Source organism: Podarcis bocagei (assembly GCF_964188305.1).
Source record: "Podarcis bocagei genome assembly, chromosome: Z".
In the NCBI taxonomy this organism is placed as follows: domain Eukaryota; kingdom Metazoa; phylum Chordata; class Lepidosauria; order Squamata; family Lacertidae; genus Podarcis; species Podarcis bocagei.
The window spans coordinates 53875862-53895051 of record NC_138140.1 but is presented as its reverse complement, the minus strand read 5'-3'; the positions used below and the strand labels follow the sequence as shown (position 1 = coordinate 53895051).

The following is a 19190-nucleotide window of genomic DNA, read 5'->3' as shown; positions in this document are numbered from 1 at the left end:
GGTTAAGAACTTTATTCGTTCTGGAGGTCCATTCTTAACCTGAAACTGTTCTTAACCTGAGGTACCACTTTAGTTAATGGGGCCTCCCGCTGCCGCCGCGCGATTTCTGTTCTCATCCTGAAGCAAAGTTCTTAACCTGAGGTACTATTTCTGGGTTAGCAGAGTCTGTAACCTGAAGCGTATGTAACCCGAGGTACCACTGTGTGTGTATGTATACATATATATGCGCATATTCACCGTATTTTTCGCTCCATAAGATGCATCTGACCATAAGACGCACCCAGTTTTTAGAGGGGGAATGCAAGGAAAAATATATTCTTTAAAGGGAGCGCTGAGCAGAGCCTGTAAGCATCCCAGGCTCTGCTCAGCACTCCCTTTCACGAGCCGTGTGGAGCGTGTGTGCGGCGCTTGCAGGCTTTTCCCCTAGGAAAAGCAGGCTGCCCTTCTCCCTCCTCGGTGAAAAGCCCCCAAGAGCTCTTTAAAGGGAGTGCAGCTCTTGTGGGCTTTTCCGGGAGGTGGGGGAAGGGACCGAGGGGCTAAGCCAGAAGCTAGAACAGCAAGAGGGAGCGCTGCGCAGCGCTCCCTTTCGGTGTTCTGGCTTCTGGGGTAGCCGCGTAGCCTGCATTCACTCCATAAGACACACACACATTTCCCCTTACTTTTTAGGAGGGAAAAAGTGTGTCTTATAGAGCGAAAAATACGGTATATCGGTATGATTTTCCTCCCTTTATTTCGAACCAAGGAAACCAGAATTGTAATATCCTTGTTGCCGGAAATGTAATCATTGCATTTTCTTTGTTGCGTTTGACGGATTGTTGGATCGGTACCGTATTGGCCTGAATATAAGCCACGCTTTTAACTTTTTCCGGTCAGAATTTGGGGGGAAAGGGAGGCTTTTATTTAAGGCAATATGATAGTTTCGTCCCATTTCCCCACTGAAACAAAGTGAAGCATTAAAAAACCGACAAGCTCTTCTCGTGAAATTCACCTTTCGTTTTTATTTCAATATTATCCTTCGTTATTTGTCCTTCGTTATTTATTTTCGACATTATCCTTCGTTATCTCAGCTTTCCGCACGCCATGTTAAGAACAGTCGGTTTTCACATTATATATATATATATACGTGTATGTTTTTATTAGCCTCTTACAAAAAAATGGTGTCATCCCATTGAATGATTTCCCGGCGATTGGAGCATAAAACTGCAATTATTTTTTTTCCAAAAAAAGGACTTTCTTTTGGGGATCTTCAAGGGGCTGGAGTGATTTTTCCTCCGAAAAGCAGGACTAACAGGTTGAAGGACCTCCTCTCTCTCGCTCCGACATCGGTTTCCTGCGCCGATGAAATCCCCGGACTGGGAATAATCCCATTTTTGGGTCCGGCTGGGTCGAGTGAGATCATAGAATCATGGTTGCTTTTGAAAAGGGAGCCCGGGGTCATCTAGTCCAACCCCGGCAAATGGGGATGAGCCGATTGGCTGGCGGGCAGTTAGAGCAGGAGGTCGGCAGCCGCCTGGTTAGAGCCTCGCGGTTAGAAGACCAGTCCAGGGTGCAAATAATACCGATTGTTATTATTATTATGAAGAGTGAGGGAGGGAGTCTCTCGGCCCGGGCGGGTACCAGGTTAGAATTTTGTTCCCCGGCCCATCAGCCTCAGGACGGCGAAGTTGTAGGTGGCCGCAATGATGAACGTCACCTACGGTGGAAGGGGAACAGAAGCAGAATTGCTAAAACCCATTCCTCCTGGTTCCCCTGATATCTCAGCAGTTTTGAAGACCATCAACCATGGTCTGCTGCCCATTCCTCCTGGTTTCCCTGACAGCTCGGCAGGTCTCCTACCAGGACCATCGGAAGGAGTCAGCAGCTGAGTCCTGCTGATTTTCCAGGGTTCTGCTGGAGGCCTCCATCCCATCCTTTGCCCCATGTGTGGTTCAAAGAGTTGTGGGAAGCTGTCCTTACCAGAGCCACCAAGGTGATTGCCGCTCCCACGAAGGCCGCGATGAACAGGTGGAACGTCATCTGGAACTGTAGGATGAGGAGAAGAGGGAGGAGGAGGAGGAGAATGGGTCACCCATTGAAGGAACTCAACGTAGAAACAGAATGGTAGAAAGGAACATGAAAGTCCTCTAGTCTTGACCACTGAGAACTCACCTCGGATGTCTTGCAGATGGAGAGAAGGCTCTGTCCACACACTCTTCCCGGGGAGGCATTCCACGGCAGGACACCTGTGGTGGGGCACCAAAACACACAACAGTTGAGAGCTGAAGGGCCACCTCACCCCACCTCCTTGGCCCCTCTTGAAATGTGAAGATGGAAGCCCACCAAGACCCTGAGAACATCCTCCCAGATCCTGATAACAAGTTGGTGGTCTACAAAGACCCTGAGCCCACCATCAGGGTCCATAGGATTCTCCCTAAAGGCAGGACCTGACCTTTCCCCCCCTTGAAAATCCATTGGGTTGACTCGTGTGACGTTGGAGGACCACCAAGCCTCCTGAGTTCCTTCTCCAAGGTCCTGATGGCAAGCTGCTGGTCTACCAAGACTCCAAGATCCTTCCTGACCTTCATCCCTCTGGAAATTCATTGGGTGAGACTCGTGGGAAGATGGGGCTCCCCCAGGACCTTGAGATTCTCTCAGGTCCTGCTACCAACTTGGTGTTCCAACAAGACCTCAAGAACCTTCTCCATGTCCTATTCCACCAGGACCTTGAGAACCTTCTTCCTGGGAGACCCCTCATGAAATTCTTCCTCCCCAAGGTGGCCCAGGAAACTAGGTTCTTCCTCACCATACATCCGGGCGTCTGTGCAGAGGTTCCCGATGCCAGCGGCCGTCTTTGTGGGGTTGGCGATGGAATTACAGGTGGTCCAGGCCGTGAAGTAGACATAGACAGGGACGGCCGAGCAGGCCAGGACCAGGAGCCAGAGGACGGTCAGGACATAGGTGATGCCCACGAACTGAAAGGAGGGAGAAGAAACGAGAGTCAGTGATTCGCCAGGAGCTTCCAGAGGACGGGGCATGAGACTGGAGACCTTTGGGACCTGAGGAACTCCCAGCCACTTGGACCTTTCCTCCAGATATTCCCACGAGGGGTGGGCAGATGATCCATTAAAATCCTATTTTCAGCGGCGGCTTATATTTGGGTAATTCTCAGGTGAAGATGGAGACCTCCTATTCCATCTCCTAAAATGGAAATAGAGACCTCCTATTCTATCCCCTAAAATGAAAACAGAAACCTCTTCCATCCCACAAATATTTATCTGATTAAAACAGGGATCTCCTATTCCATCACCCAAATATTTTATCTAATGAAATAGGGATCTTCTATTCCGTCCCACAAATTCCCACAAATCCATCCATCTATTCCATCCCACAAGTATTAATCTGATTAAAATACAGACCGCCTATTCTGTCCCATAAAATGAAAATAGCGACCTCTTCTTCCACCCCTCATAAGTCAAATCTGGAACTGGGAAAGCAGGAATATTCGGACGGCCTGGGATTGGGGGGGGGGGCTCCATAGGCACAGCAGGTAGTTTTCTGATGGCACCATGTGTCACAAGTGCGAGTCCCTTGGTGCCAGGAGTGTCCTTCCGGGATGGAGGCCCAAAGGCAGGAAGGGGTTAAAAGTGCCCTGCTGGATTCCTTAGACGTGGAATTTCCTCCTTTTTGGCCAAGGACCTTGGAACTAGTAAGTAAAGCCATTCCCAATTACTGCACCTAGAATCAAGCGGAGGAAGGTTTCCATTTTGGAAGGATAAAATCCTTTCTTTACAGAAAGGATCAGCCTTGCTGCCTCCTCTTAATATGGACAACCAGAGGAAGGAAGGACAAGACTTATTCAATATATCCTGGTCATACTCTCCTTAACGCCCCCCACCGTCAGCAGTCTCATGCCCCGGGTTCGAACGGCAGCAGCGCTGGGTGCGAAAGAGGAGAAGATCACCTTATCAGGATGGCCCAGCCATTTTCCCACACAGTGACACACCAGCTCCCAGGAGCGGCCGGGCCGGTGTCCTCGGGGCCCCCTCCCCTTGTGGCCTACCGTGGCGCCCAGGCCCTTGCCGCAGACAGTGGCCCGGTAGTCGCCGAAGACCTGCCGGACAGCGCCAGTGGTGTAGAAGCCTTCAGCCAGCAGGAGGGCACCAAAGAGGAAGAAGAAGCCGGCCACCCCATAGATGGCGTACTGGAAATCGTGGATCCTGTGGGGGAGAAAAGAGAGGGGACCATCGGTACAGTGGGGGCACCCCGAGGGTCATCCAGTCTGACCCACCACAGCTAGGAGGAATATACGGTTGAAAAAGGACTGCAGAATATTATTCTGATAGAAGATGGATTGTGTGGTCGCGGTTTAACTTGATGTGGACATGCAGTGAAAAACGGATTGCAGAATATGAATGGGAGAATGTATCGGTAAACGAACAGGGGAACGGGCGAGGGAACGAAGGCGAAGAAAAGGAACGTCGGGAGATGCTTACACATCGACCAGGTACTCGTAATCCTGGTAGTTTTTGGAGAAGTAGGTCTCGATCAGGTGCTCGGTGCCGGTCAGGGCTTCGTGGCCACAGCCGCAGAAGAGCGCCACCCCCAGGAAGCACAGGGCCGTGGCCACCAGCGAGGCAAAGGGCGCCCCCACCAGGCAGCGGGCACAGCACTCTAACAGACCTGTAAGGGGGCGGGAAGAAGGAAGGAGAGAAGGATAGAAACCTATTGAGGAAGAGTTGCCTAACCCCTATCCCTATCGCTATCATCCAGTCCAGCTAGGCAGGAATCTCGGCGTCGAATTACCGGCGGTGCCAGTGCCGGATTTATGTCTAAGCTCAACAAGCTGTAGCTTGGCGCCCCCCCTCTCTTGGGGGTCCTCCAAAAAATTCAAAGGGGGGGGGGATCCTGGATGTACATTTCCAAAAGAGAAGATAAAAAACAAATAAAACCGACATACAGCAACCGTGTTTTGTGTTGTGTAGGCTCCTATGATGTAAGTCATAGGCCCCGCCTGCTCGCCTGCTCCCCTGCTCCTCAAACTATCACTGCTTTGCTCATTTCTATATATAGGGTGCTGACATTCTGTATGGACTGGTTGTCTGGCAACATGTGCAAATGGCTTGAGATACCTATGAGTTCCATCAATTACCATATAGCATTTATTCAACACAAAAAAACAGTAGCAATTTGTTGTGGACAAAGGACAGCTGGACATATAAAGGGCCCTGTTACCTTCAGGAGCTGAGGGCCACATCAAACCTCAATCCCCTGAAACGCATTCGCTGGACCTTGGAATCGGTAAGGAAAGTCTTTTCGACTTGCTTCGCAGCAGGGTGGATTTGATTTGAAATCAAATCAATTTCAGTCACGATTTAAATCACAATTTAAATCACTAGTCAGTAAGACTTGATTGAAATCCTTTTTTTACAGGAAGGGTTCAGCCTTTCTGGCATCCTCTGAATATTGACCACCAGAGGAAGGTTTTCTTTTGGGAATCATAAATTCGTTTTTACACGTCCATCAAAAATGACTGTTTTGGTTCTATTATTAGAAATACATAGACCGATAATGATGAAATTCTGGTGAGGTTTAAGAAATTCTATTGGGACCACTTTTCTGTTGCATTTGATTGTTAGGAGAAAAACCATCATAACAATTTAAACCATTTATTTCACTAAAACAATAACATGATAGCATATGTATCCACATTAACTGATGTGGTTAAACGATATTATTATTATTATTATTATTATTATTATTATTATTATTATTATTCAGTCCCACCCCTGAAAGGCGGGAATCTCAACGTGGCCTCGCATCGGAGGGCAACCCAGCCCTGCTAGACAGGCTCTGGGTTTCTCAGGCTTCAGATGGCTACCTGGAGAACCGGCTCGGGGAACTGGATCCGGGTTCGAGTTCTGCGGAGCCGTGGTTGGTTGGGGTTCAGGCCCGCCGCTAACATTATCTACATTGCGAAAAATACAAGGGTCAGCAGGATGGGCAGGCCTCCCTGCAGCTCCTTCCTCTCTAATAATAATAATAATAATAATAATAATAATAATAATAATAATAATAAATCTGGCTGGGTTTCCTAGAATGCTGAGACCCCCCCGCCCCGAGGGTCGTTGAATCGGCAGGAATTTCAAAATAGGAGCAGAAATCTGGATTTGACCCCGACGGTCAATTGGTCCAATGTTCTGCTTTATCTCTGCTGGGAACAAGCAGCTCTGAGATGCCAGTAACAGTGTCAGGTTTGGATTCGAACTCTCAGTTCATCCTGAATTGTCCATTGTCCTTGGGACAATGGAGCCTTGATCTCTCCTTCCCACATTGCCCCCCATCCCACCCCAGGGATGGTGAGGAATGGTTCAGTTAGAGTCCTGGGAAGAGGGCCTCGGGTTCAAATCCCCGAGACCTACCTGGCCAGGTGAAAATAGGGACCTCCCCAATTCTATCCCCCCAATCTTTCGCTGGTGAAAAGACAGACCTCCCGTTCTATCCTCTAAAATGAAAATAGAGAACTATTCCATCCCCTAAAATGGAAATAGAGACATCCTATTCCATCCCCTAAAATCAATATTTTTTTAAATGATTTATTGGTTTTAAAACTGTATAAGAGAAATAATCAAGAAATGTAAAAGACAAGATAGAATTTTTTTAAAAAATCCTACATTTCTGAATGGATACTTTTGTACATTAATTAACGTGACCTTCAATCCTCCCATTATGTTTCCAAATTAGGTTCTTTAAATATGCACAACTTTATTTCCTCTCCTTTTATTTCACCTTATATCAAACCTTACTTGATAAGGTTCTCCTTTTTACAAACAGCTCAGTCGAAACCTGATATTTTGAACATGTTCTTTTACGCAGACTCTGTATATTTCCCATTCTCTGGTAAATTTTTTGTCTGTCACCTTGCTGATAGTCTCGCTAGTTCAACATCCTCTCTTAATTTATTTAAATTTATTTATTTATTTGGTTAGTTGATTTGATTGTGATATCCTCTCCCTTCCCACCTTTTGCGATTAAAATCTTGGCAGCAACTCTCCATAAAAACTCTCTTAAACTTTTTAAAATTTCTGCCAGGAATTATGGGAAACAAAATTCCCTAAAATGAAAATATGGATCCAGTTACAGGTAGGTAGCCGTGTTGGTCTGCCATAGTCAAAATAAAAAAAAATCCTTCCAGTAGCACCTTCTTCAGATCTTGCACACGAAAGCTCATACCAAGAACTAACTTAGTTGGTCTTTAAGGTGCTACTGGAAGGAATTTTTTTTATTATGAAAATATGGAATAAGAGGTCTCTATTTTCATTTTAGGGGATTCTCACCGGATAAATATTCGGGGAATAGAATTGGGGGTCTTTATTTTCATCCTGCCAGGAAGGTTTTGAGGATTTGAACCGGGGCCCTCTTCCCAGGACTCTAACTGGACCATTCCTCGCCTCTTCATCTGGGGTGTGGGGGTGTGGGATGGATGGAGGGGATGTGGGACGAAGCAGAGCGCAGAGATTAAAAGGCTCCTATTGTCCCGAAGACAATGGACAATGAGGGATGGGCTGTGAGTTTGAAACAATGCTCTCCTTCATGCCGCCTCCCAGAGAGTGGTCCCGGCTGGTACAGAAAACACCAGAACTGAAAGGGATCCCGGCGGTCATCCAGTCTGACCCAGGAATCTCAGGGCAGTTTTGTGAAAAGAAACGTGGGTCGTTAGGATTTTCGGGGGCCCATTAATGGACAGCTTTATTTCACAGGAGCATTGTTTTTTACTCTGTATATATGGCACAGATGGGAAGGCCTGGGATAAAACCAGGAAAATTGGAAATAAAAACCAGTTTGATCGTTTTAATATTCCACACTCTTTTTTCCCTTCAGTTTTTTAGGGGGGAAGTGGCTTTGGGGAGAAAAGGAGAAAAAACGGGGTCCCCCCAATTTTCCAGTTTCCCCCCAGGCCTGGGTGAATCTCAGGGTTCCTTTGACTGCCAAGCCGATCTCCTGGGTCCCATTCCCTCTGGTTGGCTACAGCTCCAACTCTCTGGCTGTGTAGCAGTTGGTGTCCTGGGTTCGAACCCCTCCCTTCTCAGCTGAGAGACCTACCTGGCCAGGTCACTGTGAAAGGGAGGTGAGGAGCTGGAGGGATCTAGCCCACCTACCCAATATTTCTCTTGTGAGAATACAGACCTCCAATTCTACCCCCTAAAATGAAATTTTATTTTCTATACCCCAAATATTCCCCTTATTCTATCCCCCAAATATTTCTCTGGTGAAAATGGGGGAGGGGGTCCTTTTCTTCCATCCCTCCAACATTTCTTTTGTGAAAATGTGGACCTGCTATTCTATCCCCTAAAATGAAAATAGAGACCCCCAATTCTGTCCCCCAAATATTTCTCCAGTGAAAATACAGATCTCCTATTCCATCTCCTAAAATGAAAATACAGACCTCCTCTTCTATCCCCTAAAATGAAGATACAGACCCCCTTCTTCCAGCCCCCCAAAATGTCTCTGGTGAAAATAGGGAGGTCCTCTTTCCCACCCCAGAAACGCATCACTTTTCAGAGGTCTCAGGACAAGTGGGACAGCCCGGGGTGAGATCAGAACCTGGGACGGCTTCCCACATCCCTGAGATCCGCCATGGCCAAATTAATGGGTGATGGAGATACTGATAAATTTCCCCCTGGTCCAACTCACCCATCGCCTTGGGGTTCAGGTGGAGTGCAACTGGTCTCTTCTTCAGCTAGGACAACCCGGTGGTCTTCTTCTCCTCCTCCTCACTTCGCTGGATTTCTCTCTGCCCCCTCAGATCCTCCAAAGAAAAAGGGATCTGTTGTGTAGAGCCATGCCCCTTAAAGGAGAAGCCAGCCCTGTCTCCTCCTGCTCCTTCTCCTCCCTGTTAACTCTGAGATGGACAAGATCTGCTTGATGGAAAGTCCTAAGATCTGTGGGAGCTTCCAGCTTTGGTGGAAAGTTCTGAGCTCAGGCTAGAGGACCCGTGGCTCATGGTCTCTGTGGACCACCAACTTTTGCTAGCAGGGCAAAGGAGAAGGATCTCAGGGTCTCGGTAGACCCCTCCCCCCATCTTCACCTGAGTCCAACCCAAAGGATTTCAAAAGGAACAAAGGTCAGGTTCTGCCTTTATGGAGAATTAGGTGGACCAATAGAAGAATGGTGGACCTCAGGGTCTTGGTGGACCACCAGATGGCCACCAGGATATGGGAGAAGGTTCTCAGGGGCTTGGTGGAGCTCCGTCTTCACATGAGTACAACTCAATGGATTTTAAGAGGGACAAAGGCCAGCTCCTGCATTTAGGGAGGATCACATGGATTCTGAGGGTGGACTCAGGGTCTCAGTGGACCACCTACTTGCCAGCAGGGCAAAGAGGAAGGTTCTCAGGGTCTTGGTGGTCCTCCATCTTCACCTGAGTCCAACCCAATGGGTTTCAAGAGGGACTAAGGTCAGGTTCTGGAGAATCAAGTGGAGCAACAGAAGGGTGGTTGACATCTGGGTCTGGGTCTTGGTGGACTGCCAGCCTCACATCAGTCTCACCAACTGAATTTCAAGAAGGAGGAAGGTCAGGGTCTGCACTGAGGTAGGAGTTACCAGATCTAAGATAGGGGACACCTGGTTTTCTAGAAAAACAGTGAAGAATCTGCCCTGCTCACCACAATTGCATTGTGATCGGTCGATGTCTTCCTAAGAGCAGAAGTAATTAAGTTACTATTCCAGAAATGAATTTCCTAGATTGGTCAATAGGAAGGTGATGCCAGCATGGCCGAGTATTTGCGTAATGAAAAAAAGGATTTGTCAATAGGAAGGTGATTGGAAACTGGGATGGCTTCTTTAAATCAGAGACTTCTCCAGGAAATATGGATACCTGAAGGGATCTCGCCTATCTCAGAGGAAAATAGGGCTTCTATCCGGGCCAATAAGGTATATTCTTCTATTGGAGAACTGCCTTGACCAAAGGAGTCATGGGCTTTGAAGACACTTGAACTCGGGACGTGAGGGAGAAACGGGCGAAGAGGAAGGAACCTTCACTGGGAAACTCCATTGTGGAAGGAGGTGCGGATCCAGAACTGGCCTCCACAGTCCCTTACGGAATCACCATTAAAGGGAAGAGGAGGAGGAGGAGGAGAAGAAGATTCTATTCTTCTATATCCTTCCACCCTCCCCAGTTTGGCCCAGTTCCCCCAGCAGGTGCCGCGAGGGATGCCTTTGGCCCTCTATGGCCTCCTTCAGGATTTGGGAGCCGCCTGGCAGGGCCGGCGCGGAGAGGAGCTGGCTGGCGGAGCTGCCCAGGGGGGAAAACAAGACCCTCTTTGTCTATTCCCAACAATGGAGAATGGAGAACATCCGAACAATGAGGACCATAGATCCTCCAGCAGGAGGGCAGAGAGGTCTTTGTCCCTCGGCAAAGAAGGAGAGGCATTGTGGGGAGAAGGAAGGGACCCCTGAGGGTAATCCAGACCAACCCTACTTCCAATGCTGCAAGGCGACAGTTCCTTCCCCCTCAGCCTCACTGGCATCCCCTATTTTAGAATGTATTTTTCTTTTTATGTGTTTTATTATGTATTTTTTATTTTTTATATATTTCATTTTATTTTTTGTGTATTTTATCATGCATTTATTTGATTCCATGTTTGAGAATGTATTATCATTTTTACATCTTTTATTGACTGACACCAGGACATGAACCCGGGGCGGGAATCTCAGGAATGTCAACACTGAAGCATGGAGCTGGAAGGTACACCCAGGGTCATCCAGACCAACCCCCCTTCCGACACTGATTTCTTCCCCCTTTTACACACAAAGGTTCAGCCTTGCTGGTATCCCATTCATCTTGACCAACCTGGAAGACATAAACTGATAATGATGAAATGAGGGTGAGCAAGACAGGTTTGATTTAAACCCCATTGATTTAAATCCCCCTCTTTTTTGCAGAAGGATTCAGCCTTGCAATTATAACAATCATTAGAATTTATATACCCGGAGGTCTCAGGGCAGCTCACAAATCAATACTTCATTTGTGACCTTCTCATCAGCTGAATTTTAAATGAATTTCATATTTTTTGGGGGGGCGAATAAAAAGCAAGAATGCGGAGTTGTATGCAGTCTGGACCCGTTGGGACCCCCAAGGGTCATCCAGTCTGACCCCCTGCAAGGCATATATTTTTTTTAGAAAAATATTTTATAGATAGAATTGGGTGTGGCCATCTTTCAGCAGGAGTTCTATGATTCTCAAGTAGAAATACTAAAAATTAAAAAATAGGTTGTTACATGCCAACCCTTAAAAAATAAAATTAAAAAATGTTAAAATATATATAAAAAAATAAATTAAGAAATTATGAGCATATGAGGTTTAGCATCTTTAAAAAAACTTACTTAAAACATAGTGCACTGTGAATACAGGAATAAAATGGGGTTTGCGTCTGCTACCCTAATGCTAAACATACTGGGAGTGGGGGGGGGACACTATTTTGTTGCAGAAAATGACAACAGATTTTAAATGTAAACGACCTAAATTTTTCTCCTAGGAGAAAAACACTATTTTGTTTAAAAGAGCGCTTTTGCCCTCGTCAAACATGGCGCCGCTGCCTTCACTCCCCCCTTTTCGCAATCACTTCTGTCCTCTTTTCCTTTCGTTGCCCCCGCGCTTTAATGGACCTCCGCCTGCCCTCGTCGAAGATGGCCGGGCCGGCTTCGCTCATCCGCTACTACGACTCCTTTTGCCCTCACTTCCTCCCTCGCCTGCCAGAGTCTTTTTACCAGAGATGATAGGAGGCGAGGGCGACCATGAGCATGTGCAGAAGGCCCTGCGCAGGGGAAGCCCCTTCAGCCACTTACCCCAAAGTCCTTCTGCACCCCGCCCTTCTTCCCTCCAAAGGGCCTCCTTTTGGGGGAAGGAGCCTCCATGGCCCAGCGCAGTCGACCTTGGGACCGGCGCTCTGCACGCGCCAGAGGCTTCCCTGGAGGCTTCAGCTGGAAGACTGGATCGTATCAACGAGTTGCAGGCATCCCATGGGTCAGTCATGCTTAGGATAGCATTTTATCCTCTTGTCAATTGTGCCGTTTTCAATGGAAGAAGAAGAAGAAGAAGAGGAAGATGATTTTTTTTCTGGTGGGACGCATACCCCCAAACATTTTGCGAATCTAAGTTTGGCCTCATGGAGTGGCAGTACAGTATTTCAATAGGAGTAGGAAAAGGAGAGTAGCCCTAATTTATTCTTTTTTTAAGAAAAAAAGAAAAAAAGCACAAATAGTAATAGTTCAACCCGCTGCACCGCACTATCCACGGACCGTCTGCCACTGATATTTATTTCTAGGATAAATGTCTCGCCTGTCCCTCGGGGTTATTTCCAACTCTCCCATTCTATCCTCTCCTTCCTTGAGCTGGAAATTTGGTAAGAGATTTTCGATGATGATGAAGTTGATGTTAAGACTACTACAACTACTAATAATAATAACTGATAATAATAAACTCTCCCATTTTACCCTCTCCTTCCTTGCGAGGTTTGCGAGGAGAGCTTCGAGGGTCATCATCATCATCATCATCATCATCATCATTATTATTATTATCATCATTATTATTTATTTATTTATTTATTTATGACCCGCCTATCTGGGGTATCTCGAACTCTACTTCGGGGACTTCAGGGCGACCTCCCCGGCGCACCCAACCCTGCCGAGAGGCCACCACGACCACCAAGTCCTGCCTGCCTTGCCTCTGGGTGGCGCGCGCGGCGGTGGCGCTGGTGGCTCCCCCGGGTCCTCTCCTTGGGCCGCCCTCTCCCAGCGAGCAGGGGGCAGCGCCACCGTCTAGAGATCTGGCTGGATGCCACGGAGGGACAGCTGTTGGACAGCTCGGGCGAAGGCTTGGTGGTTGGGGGGTGTGCCAAGGAGGAGGTAGCTCCCGAATCACGAAGACAGCGGGTTGGCTGGTTGGAGGGGCGTGGGAAGCGGGCACACCTCGGAGATCTCGGCAGAGTTGGCCGCGCCCAGGAGATCGCTGGGTTCTTCTGGCTCAGAGGAGACCTCTTCTGCTCAGGAGCAGCTGCTGGACTGCTTGGACAAGTGGAAGAGCTTGGTGGTGGACATCTCGGCAGGGTTGGTGGTGGCCAGGTCTTCAGGAACCCTCCGAAATATACTGGTTGGCTCCTTGCGGCCCGGCGCGCTCAGCTGGGAGCAGCGGGACCAGTTCTCCTGGACCACTGCTATCTCCACTGGTGGTTCCTCACCAGTTCCCCACCTCTCCTGAGTCCTGCCCAGCGCCATGTCGACCTCCTCCTCCGAGGAGTGGAGCCTGGACCCCTTGGCCAGCCCCGAGGACAGCTCGCGGCGGGGCTACCAGCGCGGCCCCAGGGGCAACCTCACCATGACCACCACCAACCAAGCTTTGGTGCAGCTGGTCTGCCAGAAAAACCTCCACCAGCCCGCCGACACGACCCTCCTCTCCATCCTGCTGTTCTTCCGCAGGTGGGTGCTGTTAGGGAGGGGGGGACGTTAGGTTCCACGCCAGACCAGGGCCACCTGTCCTCCTGGGTGCTGGAGCTGAAAGACGTGGCTTGGGGTTGGATGACCACCATCCATCTTCTCGGTTCTGCGTCCTCGGCCGTTGCTGGGCGGCCGCTTCCCCAGAACAACAGGAAGCATGCGAGCCGACACGTGTCGTGTTAGCGTGTCTGGGCGTGTCTTGCCGCACGTGTCTCCGCACGTCGGGGGCCCAGAAGCAGCTGGAAGATCCCCCGAGGAATGGGAATGTAGATTCAGAGGGTCCCGGGAGTCATCTAGTCCAACCCCAAGCAAAGCATCATGAAATCATAGAACAGTCGGGTTCGAAGGAGGCGGGGAACCCAGCCAGATAGGCGGGTTGTTGTTGTTGTTATTGTTGTTGTTGTTGTTGTTGTTATTCAGTCATGATTCCAGAAATGAATTCGCCAGGTGATGCCTGCAAGGCTGAGTCTTTGCATAAAACCGGGGAAGAAATCATAGGGTTGCAGCGTCGGAAGCGGGTTAGACTGGATGACCCTGGATGTCCCTCCTAGAAAATACATCAAAATAAAAATACATAATAAAATACATAAAAATAAAAATGCACAATTGCATGGCAGGGGGTTGGGCTAGATGACCCTGGGTGCCCCTTCCAGCTTCATGCTTCAATGTTGACATTCCTGAGATTCCCGCCCCGGGTTCGTGTCCTGGCGTGCCGGCCAGCAGGGAACTGGGAGTCCTGCCAGGACCAGTATCCGCCCAGCAGCTGGAACTGGGTGCCTGCCAAGCCGGGAGAAATACAAATAGAAATAGAAATTTGGATCAGGAGAGGCTGAGAAGAGAACGGCGTGTTCCTCTTCCCAGGAAAGAAGGAGGAGGCGGCGGCGGGTTCGAGGTCCGTGCTCCAGCATTATCTGATGTTCTGGTGCATTGGGTGTGTGTGTGAGGTGGATTTGGTTTTTCTATACTGAGATGCCTGCTTTTGGGGGGTTAGTCGGGATAACCCTGGGTGTCCCTTTTGTATGGAGATTCCTGCATTGCAGGAGTTTGGGCTAGATGCTCCTGGGTGTCCCTTCTATTGCATAAGAAAATACATTAAAATAATTATATATAATAAAATACATAATAGTAAAATAAAACATCTAAAAATAAAAAATACGTAAGAATATGTAAAAATATGTAAGTATAAAAATTATATAATAAAAATAAAAACACATGACAAAATACATAAAAATAGAAAGGCATTAAAAATACATAAAAAATAAAAATATATAATGCAATACATCATAAGAAAATAATGAAATACATATTTAAATGAAATACATAAAAATTAAAATGTACATTTGCATTGCCGGGGGGTTGGGCTAGATGACCCTGGGTGTCCCTTCTCTTGGGGGATTCCTGCTTTTTTGGGGTTGGGCTGGGAGAGGGTGCTAGAAGGGAGGTTTTTGGCGTGGTCTGAGCCACAACATATTTTGCTCCCTGCTTATGTAATCTTGACATGCCCACGAGGTTTTGGCATCTCTCGAACCCTCTTCCTGTTTTTCTAGTCCTGCGTCTGCTGGCAGCCAAGCCCGATCTCTTGCCAGGGAGTGAGAAACAGGCATGTAGCGATCCAAGAATGATGGACAAGGGAAGGGGGCCCTCAGGGTCATCTAGCAGAACCCCATGCAACGAGGGACCCCCTGGAATGCAGGAATCCCCCAAGAAAAGGGATACCCGGGTCATCTAGCCCAATCCACTGCAATGCAGATACAAGGTTGGCACTTGGGGCCAAGTGGGCGGAGCTTGTGCTTGGGTGGGCATGGCCTCCCCAGGTTAGAACATCGGGTTAGAGCCCCACTTAGTGACCATTTTTTCCAGCTCTCAAAATTCCCCCTCGATCCAGGTGGGAGACAGGTGCGCCTCGGAAAAGGAGCCGATCTGGGTTTCACTCCACTTTCCCTTCTTCTTTCCCCCCTCTTGCTGCAGCGATCCGGATTCGAGAGCCATCGGCGACAAGATTGAGCAGGCCCTGGTGAGTGTCGCCTTGAGGGGGCCGGCGCCTGCCCGCCCCGCCCCCATCCCTGCCGCCCGCCCCGCCCCCATTCCGGTTGAGATTCCTGTCCTCGACTCAACCCCAATCTCTCCCTGGCAGGACCTGGTGAAGACCCATCTGGTGTACGCCGTGCGAGAGGAGGTGGACCTCCTGAAGGACCAGATCCAGGAGCTTCTGGAGAAGAACGGGCGTCTGCAGCGGGAGAACCACCTGCTCAAGAACTTGGCCAGCCCAGAACAGCTCCAGAACCTTGAGTCCCGTCAGCCCCTGCAGGTCCGGCCACCCTGTCCTGAGGACCCAAGAGCCCGGAAGATGAAGGTCCACCAAGACCTTGAGATCCTTCTCCCAGGCCCTTCTAGAAAACAAAACTCCCATCTTAGATCTGGTTCCTCCTCCCTCAATGCCGAACCTGGCATTCCTCCCACTTGAAATAAACTTGGGGAGATTCAGGTGAAGGTGGTCCAAGAAGACCTCAAGAACCTCCTCACAGGTCCTGCTACTAACTTGGTGGCCCATCATGACCTTAAGATCCCACCCCCAACCAATTAACTCCAACTTGGGGACTCCTTCCCTCTCTCTCAGTCTGCTAGAGATCGGGCTGGACTCAAACTCAGGACCGTCCTGGGACGAGAGGACCTAGTGTGGGGCATCATGATGAAGACCTGGGTTTCTCCACTGACATCTTCTGGGGAGGGAGATATCGGCTAGCTGGATCGAGGAACGCTCTGGATGTAATTTATATTGTAATTTATCAAAGCTTCTCTCTTTGAAATTGGAAGTTTGGCATTTACATGGGTAGAGTTTCTATAATTATCTATCTATCTATCATCTATCTATCTATCTATCTATCTATCTATCTATCTATCTATCTATCTATATATCTATCTATCTATCTATCTATATCTATCTATCTAGTGTTCTTGCTAAAAGTTAATAAATAATAATAGGGTTTTTTGGGGGTGGGGAAAGAGGGCTGATTGTTTTTCTTCCATTAATGATTTTTGCATATTCTGCATTTGGATATTCTGCGTTTTGCGTATTGTGATTTTTATACCTGCAGGGATCGGGTGGCCTAGCAATAAATGGAAAGGGAATCTTCTTCTGTATCCTGCTTTGTTGGGTGAGGGCAAACCGGAGCATGTGCAGAGGGCAGCCAATCAGGAAGCCATCCTTAGCTCCTCCCTTTTTCTGGAGGAGCCTCCATGGGGTGGCTCTGGGCAATGGCACTCTGCACGCAGCCAAAGGTGCCTTTGCCACTGCCAGGAGAGTGCTAGTTCAAAGGGGTCTATTGTGGGATCATAGAATTGGCAGGGTGTAATTAACAAATTTAAGAATGAATCATAATGAGGTGAATATAATCTTCATAAAATTTCATAAAAATAATGATTTTAACATAATCGTTGCAAAATTTAATAACAAATCATAATGATGTGAATATAATCATAAGACTGAATAAAAACAGGAATTTTAATATAATTGTTGCAAAATTTAATAATAACAAGGTGAATATAATCTTCGTAAAGTTTAATAAAAATAATAAATTTACTACAATCGTTGAGAAATTTAATAATAAATAATATGTGAATATAATCTTCATAAAATTTACCAAAGTAATAATGTGAATATCATCATTGCAAAATTTAATAAATAGTAATAATTTTAATAGACTATCATAGAACCGTTGTAAAATTGAATGATAAATAATAATAATAATGTGAATATACTATAAAATAGTCATCATAAGATTTAATGATAAATAATAAGTTTTAATATACTATGATATAATAATCATAATCATTTTATATTACTGTAATTAAATATGTACAAATACATAATCATAAACAAGCAGCATGGGACGCATGGGTTAAACCACAGAGCCTAGGGCTTGCGGATCAGAAGGCCGGTGGTTCGAATCCCCGCGACAGGGTGAGCTACTGTTGCTTGGTCCCTGCTCCTGCCAACCTAGCAGTTCAAAAGCACATCAAAGTGCAAGTAGATAAATAGGTACTGCTCAGGCGGGAAGGTAAACGGCGTTTCCGTGTGCTGCTCTGGTTCGCCAGAAGTGGCTTAGTCATGCTGGCCACATGACCCGGAAGCTGTCTGCAGACAAACGCTGGCTCCCTCGGCCCATAGAGCGAGATGAGCGCCGCAACCAAAGAGTCATCCGCAACTGGACTTAATGGTCCGGGGTCCCTTTACCTTTAAACAAGCAGCAGCAGACCTGAGTAGAGGGGCACAGGGAGAGATGTAATAAATAATAAGGGTATAAATAATAAAGTCATTATTATTGTTATGGTTATTATTATTACCTACTCCTATTGAACTCCTGCCCCTCCATGAGACCAAACTCCATGAGGCCAAACTGCCATATTGGAAAAGGGAAGGCACCCTTTGGGCAGCAGGCAAAGGAAGTGAGGGCAGAAGCTAAGGCTTTCAAGAGCCGAAGGCACACCCGCCATCTTTGACAAGGGCACTGGGGCCATTTTTGAAGCTGAAGCAAAGGCGCCATTATGATTAGTGGCAAGAGATGAGGGAATTTTCAGAAGTGGGCAGAGGCACCGTCGCCATTTTGGAACAGGGCAGTTCCTAAGTGGGCAGAGGAGGCACGGGTGCCATTTTGGAAAAGGACAAAGGCACCATATGAGCGGGAATTGCCACGTGAAGTGGGCAGAGGCACGGGTGCCATTTTGGAAGAGGGCAAAGGCGCCATAATATGAGCAGAGAGTGGGCAGAGGAGGCTTGGGCGCCATTTTAGAAAAGGGCAAAGGCACCATATTATGAATATGGATGAAAAGAGAAAGCGGTCAAGATCTATTTCCAGTTTATTTCCTTTATTCCTTCCTAGAATCTCGCTTCCAAAATCTAAATTCAATTAGGTCTCTTCTTCTTCAAGTGAAAGCAAAATCTCTGCCAAATTTCCATAGTGCAATTTTGTAGAAAAAGAAAGAAAACATGATTATCATTTGATTGATCTGGATTTTCCGTAAGAAAAACAAGAGGAATCTTGGCTAGAGGTTCATGTGGGAGACGGCATTTGCACCTGGCTCCCGAATCCGCTTTCAATTGAAAAGGATGGAATCTGGATCCTGATTAGCCAGTTGTGCGATGTGTTTCAAAACATCCTTTTTGGTGATGATTCCCAGGAGTTTCCTAGAAAAGAAAAGAACAGTTAATTTGGAAGAGAATGGTGGTGTAATTCTCAAACTCAAGTCTTCACCGAGGTCCCTATTCTGGGGTCAGGGTGGGTGAAAACTAATTTTAATAAACTCAATTTAAATCCAATCCACCCTGGTCTGAAAAACCTTCCTCTGCTTGCAGTGGCGTAGCGTGGGGGGTGCAGGGGGGGCCAGCCGCACCGGGTGCAACATCTGGGGGTTAGGGTTAGGGGGCGCAAATCCACGGGTTAGGGGGCGCAAATCCATGGGTTAGGGGGCGCAAATCCATGGGTTAGGGGGCGCAAATTACTTGCCTTGCCCCGGGTGCTGACAACCCATGCTACGCCACTGTCTGCTTGTCCATATTGCACCCAGCACCCACGTGTCTCGCACCCGGCACCCCTCACACCCAGCATTCACATGTCCCGCACCTGGCACCTCTCACACTCAGCACCCGCATCTTTTGCATCCAGCACCCGTGTGTCTCGCATCCCTCACATCCAGCACCGATGTATCTCGAACCCAGCACC

At 47.8% G+C, this 19190-nt stretch overlaps 3 protein-coding genes across 12 annotated transcripts in view; 1 reads left to right on the top strand and 2 right to left on the bottom strand.

The window, feature by feature from the left end:
* Nucleotides 1–972: 972 nt before the first annotated feature.
* Nucleotides 973–12424, bottom strand: LOC308579419 (myelin proteolipid protein-like). 4 transcript variants are annotated; one of them, XM_081180537.1, is made up of 9 exons: nucleotides 11824–12424; nucleotides 8671–8785; nucleotides 5858–5944; nucleotides 4473–4659; nucleotides 3941–4196; nucleotides 2783–2951; nucleotides 2149–2222; nucleotides 1957–2022; nucleotides 973–1693 (listed from the first exon to the last, which is right to left on the bottom strand). In XM_081180537.1, the coding sequence occupies exons 2-9, from the start codon at nucleotides 8672–8674 to the stop codon at nucleotides 1622–1624; spliced, it is 915 nt and encodes a 304-aa protein (XP_081036663.1). In that variant the 5' UTR covers nucleotides 8675–8785; nucleotides 11824–12424; the 3' UTR covers nucleotides 973–1621. The 4 variants fall into 4 exon arrangements, with proteins under 4 accessions (XP_081036663.1, XP_081036665.1, XP_081036662.1 ...); XM_081180539.1 differs by lacking the exon at nucleotides 11824–12424 and having other exon boundaries at nucleotides 4040–4196; nucleotides 8671–10129; XM_081180536.1 differs by lacking the exon at nucleotides 11824–12424 and having other exon boundaries at nucleotides 8671–10124.
* Nucleotides 12425–12866: 442 nt separating this feature from the next.
* LOC308579426 (protein bunched, class 2/F/G isoform-like) lies at nucleotides 12867–16603 on the top strand. The gene is made up of 3 exons (XM_081180555.1): nucleotides 12867–13452; nucleotides 15439–15484; nucleotides 15605–16603. The coding sequence occupies exons 1-3, from the start codon at nucleotides 13250–13252 to the stop codon at nucleotides 15932–15934; spliced, it is 579 nt and encodes a 192-aa protein (XP_081036681.1). The 5' UTR covers nucleotides 12867–13249; the 3' UTR covers nucleotides 15935–16603.
* Nucleotides 16604–17250: 647 nt separating this feature from the next.
* The window catches only part of LOC308579389 (H(+)/Cl(-) exchange transporter 5-like), a 34449-nt gene continuing 32509 nt past the window's right edge, over nucleotides 17251–19190 (bottom strand). For 6 of the 7 annotated variants that reach the window (XM_081180440.1, XM_081180439.1, XM_081180445.1 and 3 more), the window contains one exon: nucleotides 18320–18655. In XM_081180440.1, the coding sequence (XP_081036566.1) occupies nucleotides 18565–18655 (91 nt within the window). In that variant the 3' untranslated portion in view covers nucleotides 18320–18564. Of the gene's footprint in view, nucleotides 17727–18319; nucleotides 18656–19190 lie in introns of those variants that run through there. The other variant, XM_081180441.1, reaches the window with a different exon arrangement.

Excerpts from the sequence above, each read along its gene's own strand:
- LOC308579419 (XM_081180537.1), bottom strand. Across the intron at positions 4,660-5,857 it reads TCCCCGAGCCGGTTCTCCAG|GTCTGTTAGAGTGCTGTGCC; the intron begins GTAGCCATCTGA and ends GCCCCCTTACAG. Across the intron at positions 2,223-2,782 it reads CACAGACGCCCGGATGTATG|GTGTCCTGCCGTGGAATGCC; the intron begins GTGAGGAAGAAC and ends GCCCCACCACAG.
- LOC308579426 (XM_081180555.1), top strand. The coding sequence starts at position 13,250 with ATGTCGACCTCCTCCTCCGAGGAGTGGAGCCTGGACCCCTTGGCCAGC. Across the intron at positions 13,453-15,438 it reads ATCCTGCTGTTCTTCCGCAG|CGATCCGGATTCGAGAGCCA; the intron begins GTGGGTGCTGTT and ends CTCTTGCTGCAG. Across the intron at positions 15,485-15,604 it reads ACAAGATTGAGCAGGCCCTG|GACCTGGTGAAGACCCATCT; the intron begins GTGAGTGTCGCC and ends TCTCCCTGGCAG.